Source organism: Parus major, chromosome 12, assembly GCF_001522545.3.
Source record: "Parus major isolate Abel chromosome 12, Parus_major1.1, whole genome shotgun sequence".
Classification (NCBI taxonomy): Eukaryota; Metazoa; Chordata; class Aves; order Passeriformes; family Paridae; genus Parus; species Parus major.
The window spans coordinates 591,307-610,169 of NC_031781.1; the positions used below are offsets into that span (position 1 = coordinate 591,307).

Here is an 18,863-nt window from a genome sequence, read left to right on the forward strand (position 1 = left end):
CTGCTGCCACTTGGAGCTGTGCCAGTGAGCAGAGCTGGTGACCCTGCCCCTCTCCAGCCCCAGGACAGTCTGTGTTGGAACCCTGCAAGTCCTGCAGCTCCCAAGAGTCTGCTCGAGCTCAGCTCACTACCTAAAGATTGTAAGAAGCAGAATCACAAAATCCCGGGCTAGTTTGGGTTGCAAGGACCTTAAAGATCATCGTGTTCCACCCCCTGCCACGGGCAGGGACACTTTCCACTATTCCAGGCTGCTCCAAGCCCCATCCAGCCTGGCCTTGGACACTTCCAGGGATCCAGGGAATAGATACAAAGTAGATGCTAATTAAAACAATCAGTTCCTGTTCTGCCAGGATGGTTTTCTGCACACGTGTTTAGGTGTTATAGGCGGGATACTTTAGGCGCACTGGGGCATTCCCAGAGTGTGTCAGAGAGCCCTGGCCAAGGGATGTGTGCCAGTGGTGGCCTGGCCCTTGCAGGATTGCCCAGAAGCAGTGCTGTGTGTCTGCCGTGAGGGAGAACAGCTGCCTGGCCGGGATGATCGCCGCCAAGGAGGGGGACACGTGTGGCCCCGAGGACAGCGACCCCTGCGCGGGCTCGTCCTACAAGGTGAGCTCCTCTGCTGCTTCTGCAGGTGTGCAAGGTGTCCTCACTGCCTGCCTTCAGCAGGCTTTTGTTCCTGCATTTCTGTGGGGCATGGGAAAGATGAAGTTGCAGGAATGTGGCAGTGAGATGGTGCTGTTTGCATTTCAGTTTGCATCCCCTTTTAAAACTTTACAGTAATGTTATTTAGAATTAATTTCCATATCCATTTTGTAGACCTAACTGTATTGCTTTTGCTTCCTCGCTTTGGAAGTAGCTGAAAAGTCCATTTTAGTTTTTATATCTATAGTGTAGAAGAATTTAGAAAATGATGTGGCAAAACCTAATTGAAGATATAACGTGCAACCCATTACTGGGCAGTTTGCTTGGCTCCAGTGTTGAATTGTGCCCCCCCTTCCCAGTTGTACACAATGCTGTATTAGAGGAACAAGCATTTAGTTGATGATGGAAGCTTTTGTTCATAAATAAAGGCAAACTGTTAATGGACAGCACAAATCACAAATCCTGAGCCACAGCCTCTGCTTAGATAAATGAGATTTGCTTTATGAGAACCAGTGGAGCCAAACCCATTTAAACCAGTTGGAAGATTCAGCTTGTCCTGTTTTCACCAGAACACTGCCTTCCAGAATTCATTTCCCTCTGATCATAATTTACATAGCTATAGCTCAGCTTAAGTGCAGCTTCCGTCAGCTCAGCAGGAGCCTGATTAGTTCTATCTGTTCTTGTACATCTCAGATTCTCACAGATAATTGTTCACTGGAGAAGCAGAGAAGTGGACATCCACTGCAGGGTTTAAGGTTTAATTAGCTGTGCTGATTTATCATCTTCAGAACCATTGTTAATTTGGGTCTGAAGTCTATCATTAGAGTAAAAGCACAATTTGTGCATTCAGGAGAAGACATTAATATGTCTGAAATGTGACAGAATTGTTATTCTTAGGTTTTCACCAGGGGTCATTTGCATGCCAGGCAGAGCCAGGCTGTAGTGTCAGCCTGATTACACATGCCATTCCTCAGGCAGAGGTGGGGAAGGAGAATTCCATCATTTCTGGCTGAGCTGAAACCAGTGACAAAATACTCTCATGGAATGGTTCCTCATGTGAGTTCCAATGGGATTTTTCCTTTAAGATAAACTCTCTGAGATAGTTAAATTACTGAACAGCTTTGCTCAACCTATTTAGCTTGTTTAGCTCTTGAGTCATTGCAACTACTCCCTGAAAAAGAAAATCAATAGATATTGAGACTGTTGAGACTTCTTATTACTTTAGCATTACAGTATGTACTGCTGTAATACAAAATAATCTGACTTTTTAGTGCTTCCTAATGCTTTGTATTACAAGAAAGGTTTTCTAATTTTATTATGGTTAAACATTGTTTCAGAGGGGATCTGGCAGAAGATGCTGACTTGTCCCATAGTGGCGTTTTCCCTGATCAGTCTGCTCTTAGTAAATGTGGCATAAATCAAAAAAGCTTGTCTGGAATGTGGAAAGATTCATTAATTGCTCCCAAACCCAGCAAGATACTTACACTGTCTTGCCAAAAGCCAGGGTTTTATCTCCAGGTTACAAACATTTGTAGGTTTTCAGGCATTTTAGATGTATTCACCTCTTGCTTCAAGGTGAATGTGGCAGTGCTGATTTTTCAGATCCAGGACTTCAGCCTGTGTTAAATCAACCCAGTCTTAGGGTGCTTTAATTGTTATTTACTGTAACACAAAAAGCACAGGCTTAGGGATTTTTCCTAGTGGATGGAGACTCCACCATGGTAAATCCAATTATGCAGGATTCTAGCAAAGATAGTTTTGAGGGGAATGCAGAAAGCTGTGAACCAAAGAACAATTCCCAAGGTGGGTTTCTCGATTGCAAGGCAAAAATAGTCATATTTTCTGTTAAATGAGTTGTAGAATTCCTGGGAAGTTCAAAAAGCAGCTAATGGAAGGTCGAGGCATTCCAATTTTTGCATTTTAGAAGGAACTTTTCAGCGAACAAGTTTTTCCACTGGAAAATGAGACAGCTTTGTTCACCTGGAAAATATGTGAACCCAAAGATGTATGACTGATTTAATACTCTCTGTCATGCCTGCACATGGGATAAATTGTGACTCAAACTATGACTGAAAGAGGCCAGGGTCTTCAAGGCAAATATTGCATATTTTACAGTACTTCAGCAAAAACATGTATTATCTTGAACTTCTTCTGTTTTGCATATTGAAGGTGACAAAACTGAGCTAAAACAAAAAAAATGCAGAAAACAGAATTTTTTTTTTCCATAAAATTTTGAATTTGAGGATTCTGGATTTAGGGAGGATGGCAAGAGGAATTTTTCCTCTTCTAGCATGGCCAAAATTCATTATTGCTAGGGTTTTTTGGGTTTTTTTTAATATTATTTTGAAAAGATAATTTAGATTATTTAGTGTGCAAAATAATTCATCCTCTTCAAGGCCTTTACTGTAGATTTTTCACAAATGTATTTGGGCCCATGAAGGGAGTTCCTTATGTCTGTGCATATTTGCAGATGTGAGTAATGTCTGCTGTTTATGATGTTTGGGGGATTTCTCAGATTAGGAACCAGGGCCATAAAATGTGAGCTGCAGCCATCAGTGCTGGCTGAACATGCCAGGCTGTGCACTGAGTGTGAAATGCTCACAAAAATCCCAATGCTGTTCTGAAAAAAGGGACTCAGCAGAAGAGTTTCTGAGGATTGAGCTGGCAGTGGATGCATTTCCCTGGTAGAGACAGGCTCTGGATTAATGGGAATGCCCATCTAGGATTTCTAATGATGAAAAGTGACCCCTCCCCATTTTCATACACGTACAGAACTGCCTCTCTTATCTGCCCTGCCCAGGTCAGGGATCTCTCTCCTGGGAACTGTTCTGTCCTTGGACTTTCTGTTGTTAGAGTTCCTGCTGCCAGCTTGAATCCTGCCCTTCATTTCCCATGTCCCTTTTCACGGGGTGAATGTTTGAACAGACTGGAGCCTCCTCTCTGGGTTCAGAGAAGCTGTTCCAGTGTAACTGCAAACTCTCAGTGTGTGGGTGGCTATCAAAGGAGCTGCAGAAGAGACGAGACTCTCTGCTTTTCTGTCAGTGAAACAGATGTTAGTTATAGCTAAAATACAAAAATCAGTTAGGGATCAGAGGACACTTAAATTCAAATCCACAAAGGCATGTCCAGCTCAGATATGACCCCTGTTGTCTCTGCAGCAGAGACTCGCAGCTCCTCAACTTCCCTGCTTGCTTAGATATCCACTGTGCATCCACAGTGAGTTTGGTATCATTTATCTGATGCCTTTTTGTGACCTGACTGTGCAGTAGATTTGTCTGAGATTGAGTAAAGCAGCACAGTTTTTGTCTGCCACCTGCAGCAAAGCAAGCTGTAAGAGGTGGGAGATGAATGTGTCAGCGAAGCTACTGTTCAGATACTCTGACGGAGGAGAAAGGATCAAATACAGTCTGGCCTCCCTCCAGCCAGTCTCAACAGGATGCTGTCCAGCACAGACAGGTAATTAAAGGTCAGAGCAGGTTTGCTGGGCAGTAGCACAGAGAGGAGAGTCTTTACTGACACCTGACAGGGCTGGGATGCTGCTGACCCACATGTCTGTGCAAGTTATTTCCAGTTCCTGTCACGTTGCTTCAAACTGACCATGTTTTGAGCTGTAATGCAAGGAGGTGCAGATCTGTGTTATTTTGGTTATCATTTTTGTTCATACTACACACAAGCAAGGCCTGTGAGCAAGAGCTGGGCGGAGCTGATCTGCAGCACCACTCCTTCCTGCTGTGTGGAGTTGCTGAAATCACTGGCACAGTCAGACCTTGTGTTTGTTGTGGCTGTAGTTGACCCGTTGGTGCAGAATGGCAAAAACAAGCACAAGTAAAGCTCTGATATTTACAACTGTCCACACTCCAAATGTTTTTCCAGATGCTCCACTGCTTAGGCAAGTGCAGATCAGTTCCAGGTGTGTGGGCTCATCCTTGAAGCCATGTTAAATCATGGAATAGAATTGTTAAGGTGGGAAAAGACCCCTAAGATGATCAAGTGCAACTGTAAACCCAGTACCACCGCCCTGTTCATCACTAAACCATGTCCTCAAGTGTCACATCCACTTCTGACCACTTCCAGGGACGAGGACTCCACCAGTGCCCTGGCAGTTGGTTGAGTGCTCTCAAATGCTCGTTGCTGACATTGCTCTTGTCCTGCAGCAATGCTGTGACTGCTGCAGCCTGGGCCTGCGCCTGAGGACTGAGGGGAAAAGCTGTGAGTCCAACATCAACCTGGGCTACCCCTGCAGCCATGTGATGCTGTCCTGCTGTGAAGGGGGGGATCACTTCATCCATCCCGAGATCAAACGGCATCCTGAGCCTTTGCCAACCGTGACCCCCGAGAAGGGTGAGTGTCCATTTGTAACTGAGATGCTGCAGACAAGGGCTCTGCCTCACACAGACCCTCAGGGGAGATTCTGGAGGGAGCAGTGCGTTGGGGGCACTGCTGCTTTCCTCTCAGGTCAGCTACAGATTTCCTTGTTCCTAAAGCAGGCTGGAAAAAGCAAAGAATATGTGGATGTTTCTCATCCTTAAATATACCTAGGACCTCACTGAGCAAGGAACTTTGGCTGTGTGTGTTCAAGAAAAGCTGACTGAGAATGTTGCTTAAGGATTCATTTTATTGTCACAGAAAGCCTTGTCAGACTTGGTCAGGAATGGGAGCAGGTGGTGTTCCAGCTTTGGCTGCTGTTTAGAGGCAGCAGGAAGGACAGCCATGTCACTGCTTGGTGGCTCCCAGCTGCTGCTAATGCTAATGCAGGAGAAGCCAACAAATTGTGATATTGGAAAGTTTCCAAACCAACTGAATAACTTCTGCATTTAGAAATTCAGTGTGGGGCCAGTTTCAGATGGGGCTCAGCACAGTACCTTAGTTCAAATGTCAGTGGGAATGGGGTTGGCAGTCATGTGAAAGGTGAGCTTGTGATCTCCCTTGTGGCTGTTTCTCAGTGCCTCTGCAAAATATCTGTCCCTACAGCCTTAGGGAAGGAGGAGATGGCCCTCCAGCACATCAGTGTTATCTCCAGGATGGGTTCCTTTGTTCTTATCCTTTCAGTAACTGGGGTAGATCTGCCTTTTCTTGGCATTTGTGTGCACACATACCCCATTCTTTCCAGTCCCAACACTAAAACAGCTGTGAGAGATGTTCTGCTGTAGTTTCAGAGAGGGAAGATCACCATGCAGCATTGTCCATCAGCAGTGAGGCTGAGCTGTCCAATAACCTGCCTGGAGATGACCTGGATGAGTGTCTTCTCTATGGGGGGGAGCTCTGCCAGCATCTCTGCATCAACACCGTGGGCTCCTACAAATGCTCGTGTTTCCCAGAGTTCACCCTGCAGGAGGATGGCATCAGCTGCTCTCCAGGTGAGAAAAGGGATATGAGAAACTCTGCAGATTCTCTCTGAGGTTTTTTTAATGGGTGTTGATTCATGGTCAAAACCCAAAATTTTGTAAAAAGAAAAATTATAATATAGGAAACTCAAGTATGCCTTATTTTTGTGTTTGGTGGTATGGGATAAGGGTGGTGTTTCATATGTTCAAATCAAGAGTGTTTGCACTTTTCAGAAGAGGATTTGTAAAGATTTTTAAAGAAGTACCTGTTCTTCTCAGAGTAATTTTGTATTTCACAGTTAGGTTTTCTTTAGGTAAGTTAGATAAACTCAACTCAGTTCAGACAGACAACATTGTTTCCTAAGCTTTGATTTTTATCTGAAATTAACATGCTTCAGTGATAACAAACTCTAAATTTCTCTGTATTTATCTAAATTTATGTGGTGGAAGTCTGGAAAGTAAAGTCTATTGTGTTCTAATTGTTTTGACGTGTGGAGTTCTCCAATGGCACAATTTCAAGTCAGATAACCCAGAAAGCTGAAACCTCATATTAGTTACAAGTGCTTTCTGTTATTTAACAAGCAAAACCAGTGTTTCCATCCAATGACAGAATTCCTTACGCTTCTAATCCTCTGCCCAAGCCAAAAAGAGTGTTCTGTATGTGATCCTTCTCAATGTTGTGTTACAGCCTTTACCTCAGGAATGCATTTGACTGTTCCTGTGGCAGCTGTCTGCTCTGCTTATATTAAAATTCTGGAAAAGGAGCCTAATCCAAAAGAGGCAAAGAAAAGTTATTTTAACACTGCAGAATTTGGCCTGATTGCTCACCTGGAGTGTATCTGTGGTCTTGCTTTGCAGTTTTTCTCCCAGCACTGTTGTCATGGTTTAAAAACTAATAACTAAGAAAATTACTTATTTCTTGCTGTGAGATATGGATTAGAACAAGAGCAAAACAGGCATAAAACTTAAAAGGAATAAACAAAGTTTATTGACAAACTACAGTAATAAGAACACCAGAATAAACTTCCAGAAAAACCTTTTCATCTCTTATCTACTCACTATTCCTTTGTTCACACGACAACAGAGACAAAAACTTTGGAACTTAGGTGGTTAAAACAGTCCCAATTCTTGCTACAGTCTTTTCATCAGTCTTTGTAGAGAAACAGAAGTTTCTTCCTGTTAATTTATGGAGTTTCTCACAAGAAAACTATTTTTGTTATAGTTTTCCATTGCCCTGATATCAGCTGCCCAGAGCTGCTGTTATCAGAGCCCACCCCTCCCATTTTTACATCACTCTGAGATGTGTATAGGTCATGAGTCGAGGGATAGCATTTTTAAGGATGAGTATTCAAAGGTAAAAAAGTCTTCTTCATCTGTTTCTGTGAGCTTCACTAGACAACAGTTTTCTCATCGCCTCTCAAGGCTTCAAATCTCCCAACACTTCACTATACCATAATTACTCAAGTTTACACTTTGAACACTTTATTCCTCCCTAGATACTTATCATGAATTAAAGGAGTTCTTTCCAGGACTTCATTGTCCATCTCCATAGTCTAACAGAAAGATATTTCAGCTAAATTAAATCATCTTCTTAATTCTCTACCTTTCTGAAGCTTCTTTTCTTTCTTGTCACTGGTAGTTTATAAAGTCTCTTTTCATGTTGATCACTCTCCTTTTCTCTCTCTGGATAAAAAGATTAATCCGCAAGTCTCATCTGGGTAATGAAAGAGTTAAAATCTTGCCCAGGCTGTTGTAGGCAGTTCTGTGGCCTCGGCTGGTGCAGGAGTCTGTGATGGAAAGTTCCTCATGGCTGCTCTGGAGAGTGTAGTCGCCGCCCCAGCCCGCTGCAGGCCCAGAGCCCCTCTCCTTCTTCACTCAGCAGTTTCTAGTGAATTTAGTTACAGCAAAAACCCTGCAGCCGAGCCAGAGATCGGCCCGGCCCGGCCCGAGCCCAGGGAAAACCCCCCGCAGGCCCCATCTCCCAGCCGGGAGATGCAGCAGGCCCAGCCCTGTCCCCGCCCGGCCGCATGGCCTGGGCTGGGAACGGGAGGCCGGAGCTCTGCTACCCTTCACAGCCAGGAAACAAAGAGAACCAAGAGAGCTCTGGTTTTACACTTTAAGGTAGGGTTCACAAATTGATCCCACTTTTCAATGGCCTAAACTGCTGTCAGTTCTCAGCAATGACCGATAATTGGTCAGGAGAAAAGACTCCAGGCAGTTCCCAGAAACTTCAACTTTTCTTAAAGGTAAAGTAACTCCATGACAACTGTGTCAGCTGAAGTTCTGGGTGAAGCATCTTGTGACCTGGGAAGTCATGTTCCTGCAGATCTGCAGGACTGTGGTGCCCAGCGGTGTGCCCAGGGGTGCAGAGGGGTTTGCAGAGCTCAGCTGGGGAATGGGATTGTGACAGGGGCAGGGGACACCGTGGGACTGCAGAGGTGCACGACAGGGGCCAGGGCAGGGAGGGTGGTGCTGCCATTGCTGGGCCAAGTTGAGGGAGGGTGAGGGAGGTGATTGGGAACCTTTGCTTGGCTGGACCATACCTGGCACAGTGGCCTTTCAATTCTCCTTGTTCCTCTGTGTCTGTGCACATCTTGGGCATTCCTGGGGAAATCATTCAGGCCGTGCCCCAAGCAGGTGATTTTTGTTTGTCTCTGTTCCACACCTGCTGACTTCATTTGTTTAAGGGAATCACTCTTCCCATACTCCAAAGCTGCACTTCAGTCACCATTAGTCATTTAATGTTGTCACTGTTTTGGAGCTCACACTTTGCTCCAGGTGACACTTGAACTCAGTGGGGACAGGACACATCCCTCTTAAGGGAGAATTCAGCCCTATGGATTTAGGCTTCTTTTGTTTGTTTCTTTTGTTCTTTCTGTTTTGATGATACTGATAAACTGGGTTACTCTTACTGATGTAACAGAGCTCTTTTTTTGCTGTACCTTTAACATTATTGTCTGTTGAAAGTATTAGTGGCAGACAGCAGCTGTCATGTTTTCCACTTGGCTGTACAAAAGTCATTCCAAAGTATCCTGTCCTTGCAAAGGTTTTTGTTGTTTGTTTGCATTGAAATAGGATGGACAGGATAAGGTCAAAGGCTTGTTTTGGGTTTGGGTTTCTTTTTCCATCAAATACCGAATGAAAGACAGTCACTGTATTTAAAATACAGCAAATATTTTAAAAATTAAATTAGCTCTTTCCAGTTTATTCAGATACTGCAGTATTTTACAGAAGTTACTGTCAGCTAGGCTCTCCGATCTGTATCCATGATGTTTGTTTTCTCCTCTGGACCATGAGGGAGTGGGATGAATGGGATCACCCGTTGCTGTGTCTGGTGGGGATGGAGCTGTCCCTGACCCTCCCTTGCCTTGCAGATCCTGACAGAGGACAGGTGACCAGGCTGGAAGCCGAAGCCACCATCCCTCCAGTAGCTTCTCCCTCCCAGCCCATCCTCGTGGTGTCCTTGCAGGAAGAGCAGGACAAGTGCAAAGGTACATTGGGGGTGTCAGCTGCAGAGGAATGTTTGGAAACAGAATAAAATTCCACTCATCCCTTCTCCAGTCTGATTTCAGTGCACAGCTCTAATCTGTTACTGCTGGCACAAGGCTGAAGAATTGTCAGGGGAGACCTGAGGGAGAAATTTGAGGCTGCTCTCTGCTTTCAGGGTTATTCCCCACCTGCTCCTCAGGCTGGGGTGGGCAGTGCAGCTGTGCAGGGTGATGTGAGCAGTGCAGATAGGAGTGGCCAGGTGTGTCTGTGTGCAGCAGGAGGGTTGGAAGCAGTGCTTAGGGTTGCCTGGACAGGTTGGCTACAGGCTTATTGCCTGAGCTCAGATTGTGCCTGGCTGGCCTGCAGTGGAGCTGCAGCTGATCTGTGCTGGGGGTCCTGATGTATTTTGCAATTTTGTGTTGTGCAGATAACGGCCCCTGCAAGCACCTGTGCAACATCGTGGAAGGAGATGCTGTGTGCTCCTGCATGGCTGGGTACACACTCATGGCTGACGGGGTTTCCTGTGAAGGTGAGAGCTTTGGACTCCCCACAGAGCCATGGTTAAATGTTCATGTACCCCACACCCCTGGGTGTTCCTCATTTTCAGAATTGGGAATTGCAGTGCCATCAGAGAGACCATTTGGCAGAAGGAGCCCCAGTTCTGCCTCACAGATACCTTCTGAAGCACAGCAGGGCTGTTACCTGGCGAGGTGGAGGCAAGCCTAGGCTGGTGCTTTTTAACTCTGACATTGCAGGCTTTTTTTCAGTCCTGGTTTCTCTTCCCACTCAGGTTCTTCCTAAGGCTCTGTGTGCACAACTGTGGGCACACAGCAGTCTCACTGGGAACAGGAGCAGCAAGCAGGACACAGGCACCTTTGCTGTCCTGGGTCACCCTCAGAGCACAGCTCTGCCCTGGCAGCTGCTCTGTTTGCTTCTACTTCCTCTTGCCTTGGAAACCTGAACTCAGGGAGGCTTCACAGCTGAGGCACGATGTGCCATGGGATCTGGGCCTGCTCCAGGTGTTCCTCTTGCTGCTGGAGCTCTGGCCTGCCCAGTGATGAGCGGTGAATTCCAAAGCTCCATCAGCACCACTCCCATCACAGAAATTTTAAATGGACGTTCTTGAGTGGTGACAAGGGATATGTTTGCCCAGGGAGGGTTTGGGGATCAGAAGCAATGCCCTGTGACATGCCTTAATTACAGATCTCTAAGGGAGCAGTGACAGTGAAATGCAAACAGGAGCTCCCAATGCTCAGAACTGTTCACAAATGATCCACATCACTCTTAATCTTAGATGTTATTGAATAACAAATCATTTTCATGAAATTCCTGACAGTCTGTGAAGAAAATGGGATTTTAATATCACCAGATGAAATATTCACAGTACACTGCTTACTCAAGTGTGGTGGAAGCTAATTTGATTAATTAGTGTCAGAATCAAAAGGGGCATTTCAAGGCAATCGTTTTCCTACAGGAAATGAAAAAAAATTGTATTTTTCAGTGGAAACAGTGACTTTAAATGTTGGCAAGGGACATTTATAATCTCTATTGAGTCAGGATCTGATGGTGAGGGTGGTGGTGCACTGGAACAGGTTTCCTTCAAGGAGTGTGCACTGTCTCTGTGCGAACACCTGCCTGTTTTTAAGGATATTTCTTTCTGGAATTGTAAAAGTACAGGAGTGTGAGCATGGACTGAATGATTTCTGAGGGTTTATTCCAGCCCTGTTTTCAGTGTAACAATGCTTGTATTACAGCCTGGTGCTGATGTGGGAGCTCCAGCACACTCCATCTCGGTATCCCCGGCGTGAAAGAAATGTTGTTTTGTTTCAGGAACTGTTCTAATGGAGTTCTGTTTTTCCCTTTTGGCTGCCCTGTGCTGCTGTAGATTTGGATGAGTGCCTCACAGGTGCTCAGGCTTGTTCCAGCGGACAATTATGTGAGAACACACTGGGATCATTCTCCTGTGTCAGCCACAGTGGGATGTGTGCAGAGGGCTTTATTCTCAACAGGCATAGGAAATGTGTTGGTAAGACGAGAGGCACACGCAGTTCACCACAGCATCACAGCTCTCCATGCTCTGCAACGCCTCCACACCATCGTGCTCCAGGCTCTCTGGCCATCCCTGCATCTGACACCTCAGAGCCAGTCAGTACAAACACATGTGCACCATTTGCTCAGCCCTTCACCTCATGAGTTGTGTGCTGTTTGGCTTTTCCCCCAGCCATAGTTCTGAGGATGCAGGTAGCCTTGCCCTGAGCCCTGAGGGTGTGGTGAGCACAGCGGCTCTGATGGCTGCAAACTGAGCTAAAGGATCAGAGCAGCTGATCCCTCTGCACAGTTCAACACTGCCGAGTTCCAGACACCACCAAACAAAACTTCAGAAATGCAGCTCAAGAATCTGCATGAGTGCGGGCACTGGAAATGATACATTCCAAAGGGAGGGCATTTTAAAATTCACATGAGTCTTTTGTTGATTCTGGCATGAATTTCTTTGTGTAAAAATAAAGGATGTGTCATAATTCTGCTGGATCATCCCTGCTGTTTAACTTCATGTAAGAAACCAATCCATTTTTACAAGCGTATTTATGAGGATTTAATTTGCTTCCAGCAGCCAGGGCCTCAGCTTATGTGAAGTAGTTTCTTTTTTGGGTACTTTTCTAGAGGCTGGGTTAGGAGGCAGCAGCAGTGTTGCCTGGACAAATGGAGTACCTGGAGACCTCCAGTCATCCATGAAGGCATCAGTGCCCATGACTATGATGTCCTGTGTGAATGAAGTGCTTTCTTCCACCCCTGTCCTCCTGTCTATGTTTATAACACTGTTTTTCTGACCACCACACCTTTGGTTTTGTTCCTGTCTTTAAAGCTCTATGATCCCATCTGATTAATAAGAACTGTGTAGCATTTGGGCATGAGCAGTATCATCTACAGTGTCAGAATCCAGAGAAGAACTGTGATTTATCACTTTTTGGGTGTTCCTTAAATTGTTGACATTGGCTTTTTATTTCTTAGTTGTTATTATTATTTATTTTGAAATCAGAGGCACTGGTAAGAATGAAAACTAATGGAATTACTTGGTTTCAATGAAATGGCTGACAGAACAGCAGTGAAAGGAAGGAGGCCTTTATGAGACAGCTCAGCCTGAGGTGAGGCTGGTGCTGGAGGTGTCCAGGGTGTGCCCAGAGCCTGATGCAGGCCCTACACTCCTGCATGGGAGCCTGGCAGCTCCAGGAATGGCCCCTCCTTGAACTCTGCTCCTGACTCTTGCCAGTGAACACCCTGATGTTTTCCCTAGACTCTGCAGGAAGGATGTTCTTTTTCACCTCTCCCAGGAGTGTTCTGAAACTAAACCAGTGCCTGTGTGTCTGCAGCTTTGGCAGCAGCTGCTGTGGCACGTGCCATGTACTTCCTTTGATTCATGTTCTCCCTCTGTCCCAGGACATTAGAACAGTTTGCAGTTTTATTATGACTGATACCAGATAAACCTCAGGCACTGCTTATGGAAGCAAAGACACAACTCTCATCTGTGAAACCCTTCTCCCTCACTAAACACCAAACCTCTATATTCCTCTAATGCAGAGCAGTTTTTACAGGTATCCTTTTAAATAACCTAAAAAACTTTGGAAATTCACGTCCCTTTTTTTGTGTGCTCCCTACTCCCATCCAGCTCCGCTCCATGTCTTGTGCCAGGAGAACATTTGCCGTGTTTAACATTTTTTCCTACTTTTGTAGTCCAAGGGGAAAGCCACAGGCATACTGTGGTTTGTGTTTTGCTCACTGCCTCGTTCTCCTGGGGTATCCTTTTCCAGCCTAACAGCTTTTGTTCTCCACCTTGAGCTGTCCCAAACACCAGGAGAAAGCCTTTGGTAATTAGCTTGCAAATTCTTGTTGGTTTAACGATGTTACTCTTTGCCTATTTTAGGGACTGGAGGAACAATCTTTTCCTTTCGTCAGAGGTAGAGGGATTATAATTCCAGGTGCATTCAGGAGCAGAAGCCCAGGATTCCCAAAAAAGCCAGTCATGCACAGAGAGGAGTCACCAGCTGTTCAAACAGCTCTCACACAGTGCCTCTGTGTGTCTTTGGGAGCAGATACTGAAATGTCCTTGGATTGGAAGCTCCATGTTCTCCAGAGATAAGAGCCAGGCTGGGCATTGCTTTTCTGGTGACTTTCAGGCAAAGTCATTCACACCACCCACTGCACACTGACAGCTCTGCTCCTGTCTTTGCTACTCCCACCTCAGTTTCCCTTCTGACAGGGAGCAGGACATGGGCTCTTTATTCCTGGAGCCACAGGGTGGGTGGTTGCAAATTTACAAAGTGCCTGCATTGCACAGATGTGTCCCATAAAACAAACAGAGCTGAGGCGATTTAAAGAGAAAAAAATAATGAGAAACTGCAGATGCAGCACAAGAAAAGTCTACATTTCACTTTTTTAATAGGAAGGTGCATCAAAATGAGCTTTTGATGTCAAAGTGCATATTGAAATAAATTGCACTAGGTAAAATGTTGATGGCAGAAATGCCAGCTCTTGGGTGCAGAAATGTGCTCAGGGATGGTGTGTATTGCTGTTTGCAGCAGCAGATCTGGGGGAAAAAAGAGTTACTACATGATTGTATTTCATTCTGGGTTTTACTGCCATAAAGTGAGGAATGTTGCTGCCACACACACACAGACTGAGTAGATTCCTCAAAAATTAACTGTGTGACTTGTTTAAAGTATAGGACTGAGTTATTTTTCCTCTTTTTCCAGTTTTTTAAAGTAAATATCATCTTACTTTCCCTCACAGCCTTAATTGGGTTGGATGAATACCACAGCTGGTCCAGTGTTAGAATTAACTGTGTTTGAGATTGAAAACGTAGCTCTTGTTATTTATTCCTAGTGCTCTGTCAAGCATCTTACTGACTTGTGGAGTTGGCCTCCAGGACTGGAGGGAGACCTGCTATGGGCACTCCAGATTCTGTGGCAAATTTAGGAATTTGTTTAGAAAAGTGAACAAAACTGGACATGTTTGCATGATAAACTGTCCAGGGGATTGTGGTGGGCCGGCAGCTGGCCTGATAACACAGCCAGAGGTTCATGTCCTGACTCTGGACAGGCAGAGCAGAGCTTTGCAAGGCCATGGCTCAGGGTTTAAGCCTTGCAGCTCAGCCCAGCTCACAGTCAGGCTTTAGAGCTTGTCAGTGTCTCACATGCACAAAACTTCCATTTAAAGTAAGAATTCTGCATTCTAATCTGCTGTTTCCATCATTTTAACTTCCCCAAATGCTTTCCAGTCAGTTCTCCATATTTTTGCAAGTACTCAGAGTTTTGAAAATTGAATCAAAAACAGAGACAAAACATGAAATCGTATTAGATTTTTTTTTCCCTCTGACATCACAACCTTTTTTTATGCCTGTTACTTAATATTCCACCTGCTGATCACGTGGAATGCCTCCTACCCTCTTTGGTTCATATTTCAGACAAACATGCTTTCTCTTTTGATGTGGTGCTGGACTGACTCACGCTCATGAGCTGCAGTGTGATGCTGTCAGTGTGTTTATGTGAGAGTTCTCTTTGGGGTTTGCAAGAATAGATAATCTCAGATCTGTGGTACAGCCAGCAGAAAGTCTTGCAGTGCTTTGGGTGCTGTTAAGTGGCCATCCATTGCTGGTTTTCTCTAAAATAAAATTTTTTTAAAAAATTAAAATTATATGAAAGAATTAAGTTTAAGTAGGCAAGAGGGATCTACCACAGCATCTTGTATTCATCTCCCAGCATGTGAAGGGGTTTTGCTACACCCACAGGATCACTTGTGAAAATGCTCCTCACTCTAATGAATAGAAACTGGGAAGGTGCACGGGCATTAGGGGGAGATAACCCTGTAGGAACATTGGGCCAGGCAAGGACCTGCTCCTCGGTGGAGGAGCTCAGACTTTGTATGGGACAGGAGGTAGAAAGATATCCAGGTGATGGCCAGGACCTTGCTTTGGATCAGCCAAGCATGTGGAGAGTAGCAATGGCAGAGAGCAAAAAAAAAAAGAAAGTAGGAATAAGTGAGAAGTGAAATGTAACCAAGCTAGTGCAGGTCTTGCAAAACTCAGTGCACATCACCAGTTATCCAAGTCCACCAGGAACTGAAGTTTTTTGGTGCTCCTCCTAATTTCTTTGCTAGAAAACCAGCTGACTTGTTTTTAAAGACAAAAATCTTTTCAAATTGCTTTTCCTGTTTTTGTGCTCCACAGGGGAAGTCATGTATCTGATGTACTTATCTGAGAATGAGGTTCTACAGCCAAATTGAAAATCTGATTTAAACAATACTTGCTTTATTGTGTAGTATGAAAACAGCTTCATGCACAGAGCAGCCAGAGGACTGGTAATGGTTCTGGTCACATTTGGCTTTTGTTAGCTCTAGCAATTCTTAGCTTTATATAGAACTGGGAACGTGTGAGGTTTTGTAGAGGTTGGCAAGACAATTTCTCAGTCTCTGTCCCTTTTTGTTGCTTCGAAGTATTTTCTCATCAGGCTGTTGTAGCTTTCATTATTAACATAAGCAAAAGCTGAATTTGAGATAATTTCATCCAAGCCTATCAAAACGTATAATTTTAAAGGTGTTTCATATTCCTTCCCTAATTGTCCCAGGCTCTGCAATCTTGTGTTGAAGTGATTTTTAAAAAAGAACCTTTCCACTACTCCACCTGCTGAAATCAAATCTCTTTAAAGCTCAAAATACAAATTTACAGACCTGATTGGGCCATCAGGGTTCCTCTCCATGAGTCCCTGCATATTCAGTCCCAAGATGCATTCCTTAGGGAACAGGTACCAGCATGATCCAGCTGAGCAGGCAGCCTCAGCTCCCATCCCTGGAGCAGTGCCACCCCAGCATCCCCTGTCAGCCTGGCCTGAGGCAGCAGGACTGCTCAGTGGCCTGGGCTGTGGAAGTCTGGTGAGGAGCACTGGGCATTGATCCCTTTCTCATTCACTTGTCCAGGAGTTCCCATCCCTTCACCACTGGCTGCTCATCAATCCTCTGCCCACCCTGCCTTTCCTCAGTTCTGTCCATCCTGTCCCCAGTGCCTGAACCATCCCCATGGCATTTGGGAAAAGGGGAGGAGGAGGAAACACCCCTGTGATTTGTGTCTCTTCAGTCACTCTGTGCTAACCAAAGGCCCTGGACTAAAAACATCTTCCATCAGAGCACTGTACCTGTATTGGCTGTCTTTCATTTGAGCTTTCTGCTCCTTCCAAAAGAGCAGGAACAGGGAGATGCCCTGGCACACTGTGGCACTGATTTGTTCCCTCTTTCTCACAGACATCAATGAGTGTGTGACAGAGAGACACACCTGCCAGAGGAGAGAGCACTGTGTCAACACCATGGGCTCCTTCCGCTGCCTGCAGGAGCTGAGCTGCCAGCCCGGCCACGAGCTGAAGGATGGGGAGTGTGTGGGTAAGGAAAGTGTTCTTCAGCTCTTAACACAGAGGGAAGGGAAGGGATTGCACAGCATTTTGGTGTTGCTGCTCTGTGATGCCAGCTCTGCAGCTAAAAAAGGTTGCTCATCATGGAAGTGTTGGGCTTTTCAGACTCCTCCTGCAGATTCACTCATTTGAAATGGTTTCCAGGGATAACTATAAATTACTTAGAACATGGATGAAACCTTCTGAATTAGGGTTTGCCATCTCCCTGATGGAGGAATCCCCCTTAGCTCCTCTGCCTGGCTCAGCTGATGCTGTTTGCTGGCGATTCCAGCAAAAATTCCCAGCCTGAATGGATCACGGGGCTGATAGCCCCATCCTTCCTGTGTTCAGAATCTCTTTCAGCATTTATTTGCATTTTACATTTACATGTAACCATTTGGAATGGTCACAGGGTTATGAAGTTATTCTTCATCCCCCCTGTCCTGGCCTCTGTAGGTGTCTGACAAAGAAGGGAACATCAGTGCTCACAGCAGCATAGGAGTGTGCAGGGACACACATGCCCTGCATTCACGGCAAAACTCACTGTTATTTACATCTACAAGTTTTACAGTTCCTTGATAGCTGGAGTAAGAGATGCCTAAGGAGAGAACTTAGCTTTTGACATAGAACATAAAGTTATAAAATAGATATTATCAGAAATCTCCCTTTATAGACAGCTGTCATAAATAAAGCTTGGTTTACTTGAAGAGGCTATTTTGTGAATGTCTTGTTCTGCTGTCTGATTCTGGAGCATTTCTAACATTTATTACTAATCTAATTTAACTTCTAGTCTTGAAATCAGGTGCTAGAGGATTACAATATTTACAAATTGTTTTACAGTAGTAGTAAAAAACTGCAGTAGTAAAAAGCTAATTTTGGTATTTGTGGGTTGTGAGAGATGCTGTAAATGAGGCAGTAAGGACCTGAATCAAATTTGCTGCAGGAGCTGACAAATCCTGAAGTGATGTCCAAGAGCACACACACTTAACTCTCAGACTTCCCATTGGTAACACGTGTCTGTTGAAATAATGCCTCCTAATTTCCTTTCTGGAGGTTACCTGGCCATGAAGGCTACTGAAAGGTAGAGCTGAACTAACCCCAGTTTGGTGTTTTGGTGTGATGAACAGACATCGATGAGTGCGAGAGAGGAACTCACAGCTGCAAAGTGAACTTTGTTTGTCAGAACACTGAGGGGTCGTTCTACTGCGAGTCAAAGCAGCGCTGCATGGATGGGTTCCTGCAAGACCCTGAGGGGAACTGTGTGGGTAAGTGTGAGCAGCACGGCTCTGTGCCCTGTGCTGCAGCTCCTGGACCTCTCAGGAGCTGTGCATTGACCTCTTGGATGTGGAGTTTTCCTCAAACCCTGCTGTGAACTGAGTGTCAACACTGATGTCCATTTAAAGATGCGAATATTTGCACGTTGAATTTGGAACTATGCCCTTCATCAGCTTTATCTTTGTAGCACAAGAAATTGAAGAAAAAGAAGTGACAGTTGGAAGAAAATAGACCAGAAGGGTTAAATAGCATCTCTCACTGTTCTATTCATTTTCTTCACCAGATATCAATGAGTGCACATCTCTTCCTGAGCCCTGTAAGCCAGGATTCAACTGCATCAACACCGTGGGGTCCTACACATGCCAGAGGAACATGCTGAGCTGCAGCAGAGGGTACCACTCCAACGAGGAGGGCACACGCTGTGTTGGTGAGGGCAGCGTGGGGCTGGATGGGGGCTCTCAGGGGAAAAATCTATTTAACTTCTAAAGAGATGTTTAGAGTTACCTCCTGATTCCTAAATGTGTTTGAGGAATGGGAATTTGCTGTCCCTGCAGCTCTGGGATTTGTTTGTGCTGCAGGATCCTGATTTCTCATTGCTCCATGGAGTTTCTCTTGGTATGCTCAGCAACTGTTTTTGGCTGCTGATGGGATTCACTGGCTTCCACTCTGGAGAGAACGTGCTTCAGTTGCTTTTTAAACTCATC

The 18,863-nt window shown here is 45.1% G+C and overlaps 1 protein-coding gene across 3 annotated transcripts in view; it reads left to right on the forward strand.

The window, feature by feature from the left end:
- Positions 1-18,863, forward strand: part of FBLN2 (fibulin 2) — a 90,455-nt gene that overhangs the window by 61,010 nt on the left and 10,582 nt on the right. For all 3 annotated transcript variants that reach the window (XM_019008078.2, XM_019008077.2, XM_019008076.1), the window contains exons 4-11: positions 476-605; positions 4,796-4,982; positions 5,792-5,998; positions 9,340-9,456; positions 9,882-9,983; positions 16,742-16,876; positions 18,012-18,149; positions 18,443-18,586. In XM_019008078.2, the coding sequence (XP_018863623.1) occupies positions 476-605; positions 4,796-4,982; positions 5,792-5,998; positions 9,340-9,456; positions 9,882-9,983; positions 16,742-16,876; positions 18,012-18,149; positions 18,443-18,586 (1,160 nt within the window). The remainder of the gene's footprint in view (positions 1-475; positions 606-4,795; positions 4,983-5,791; positions 5,999-9,339; positions 9,457-9,881; positions 9,984-16,741; positions 16,877-18,011; positions 18,150-18,442; positions 18,587-18,863) is intronic.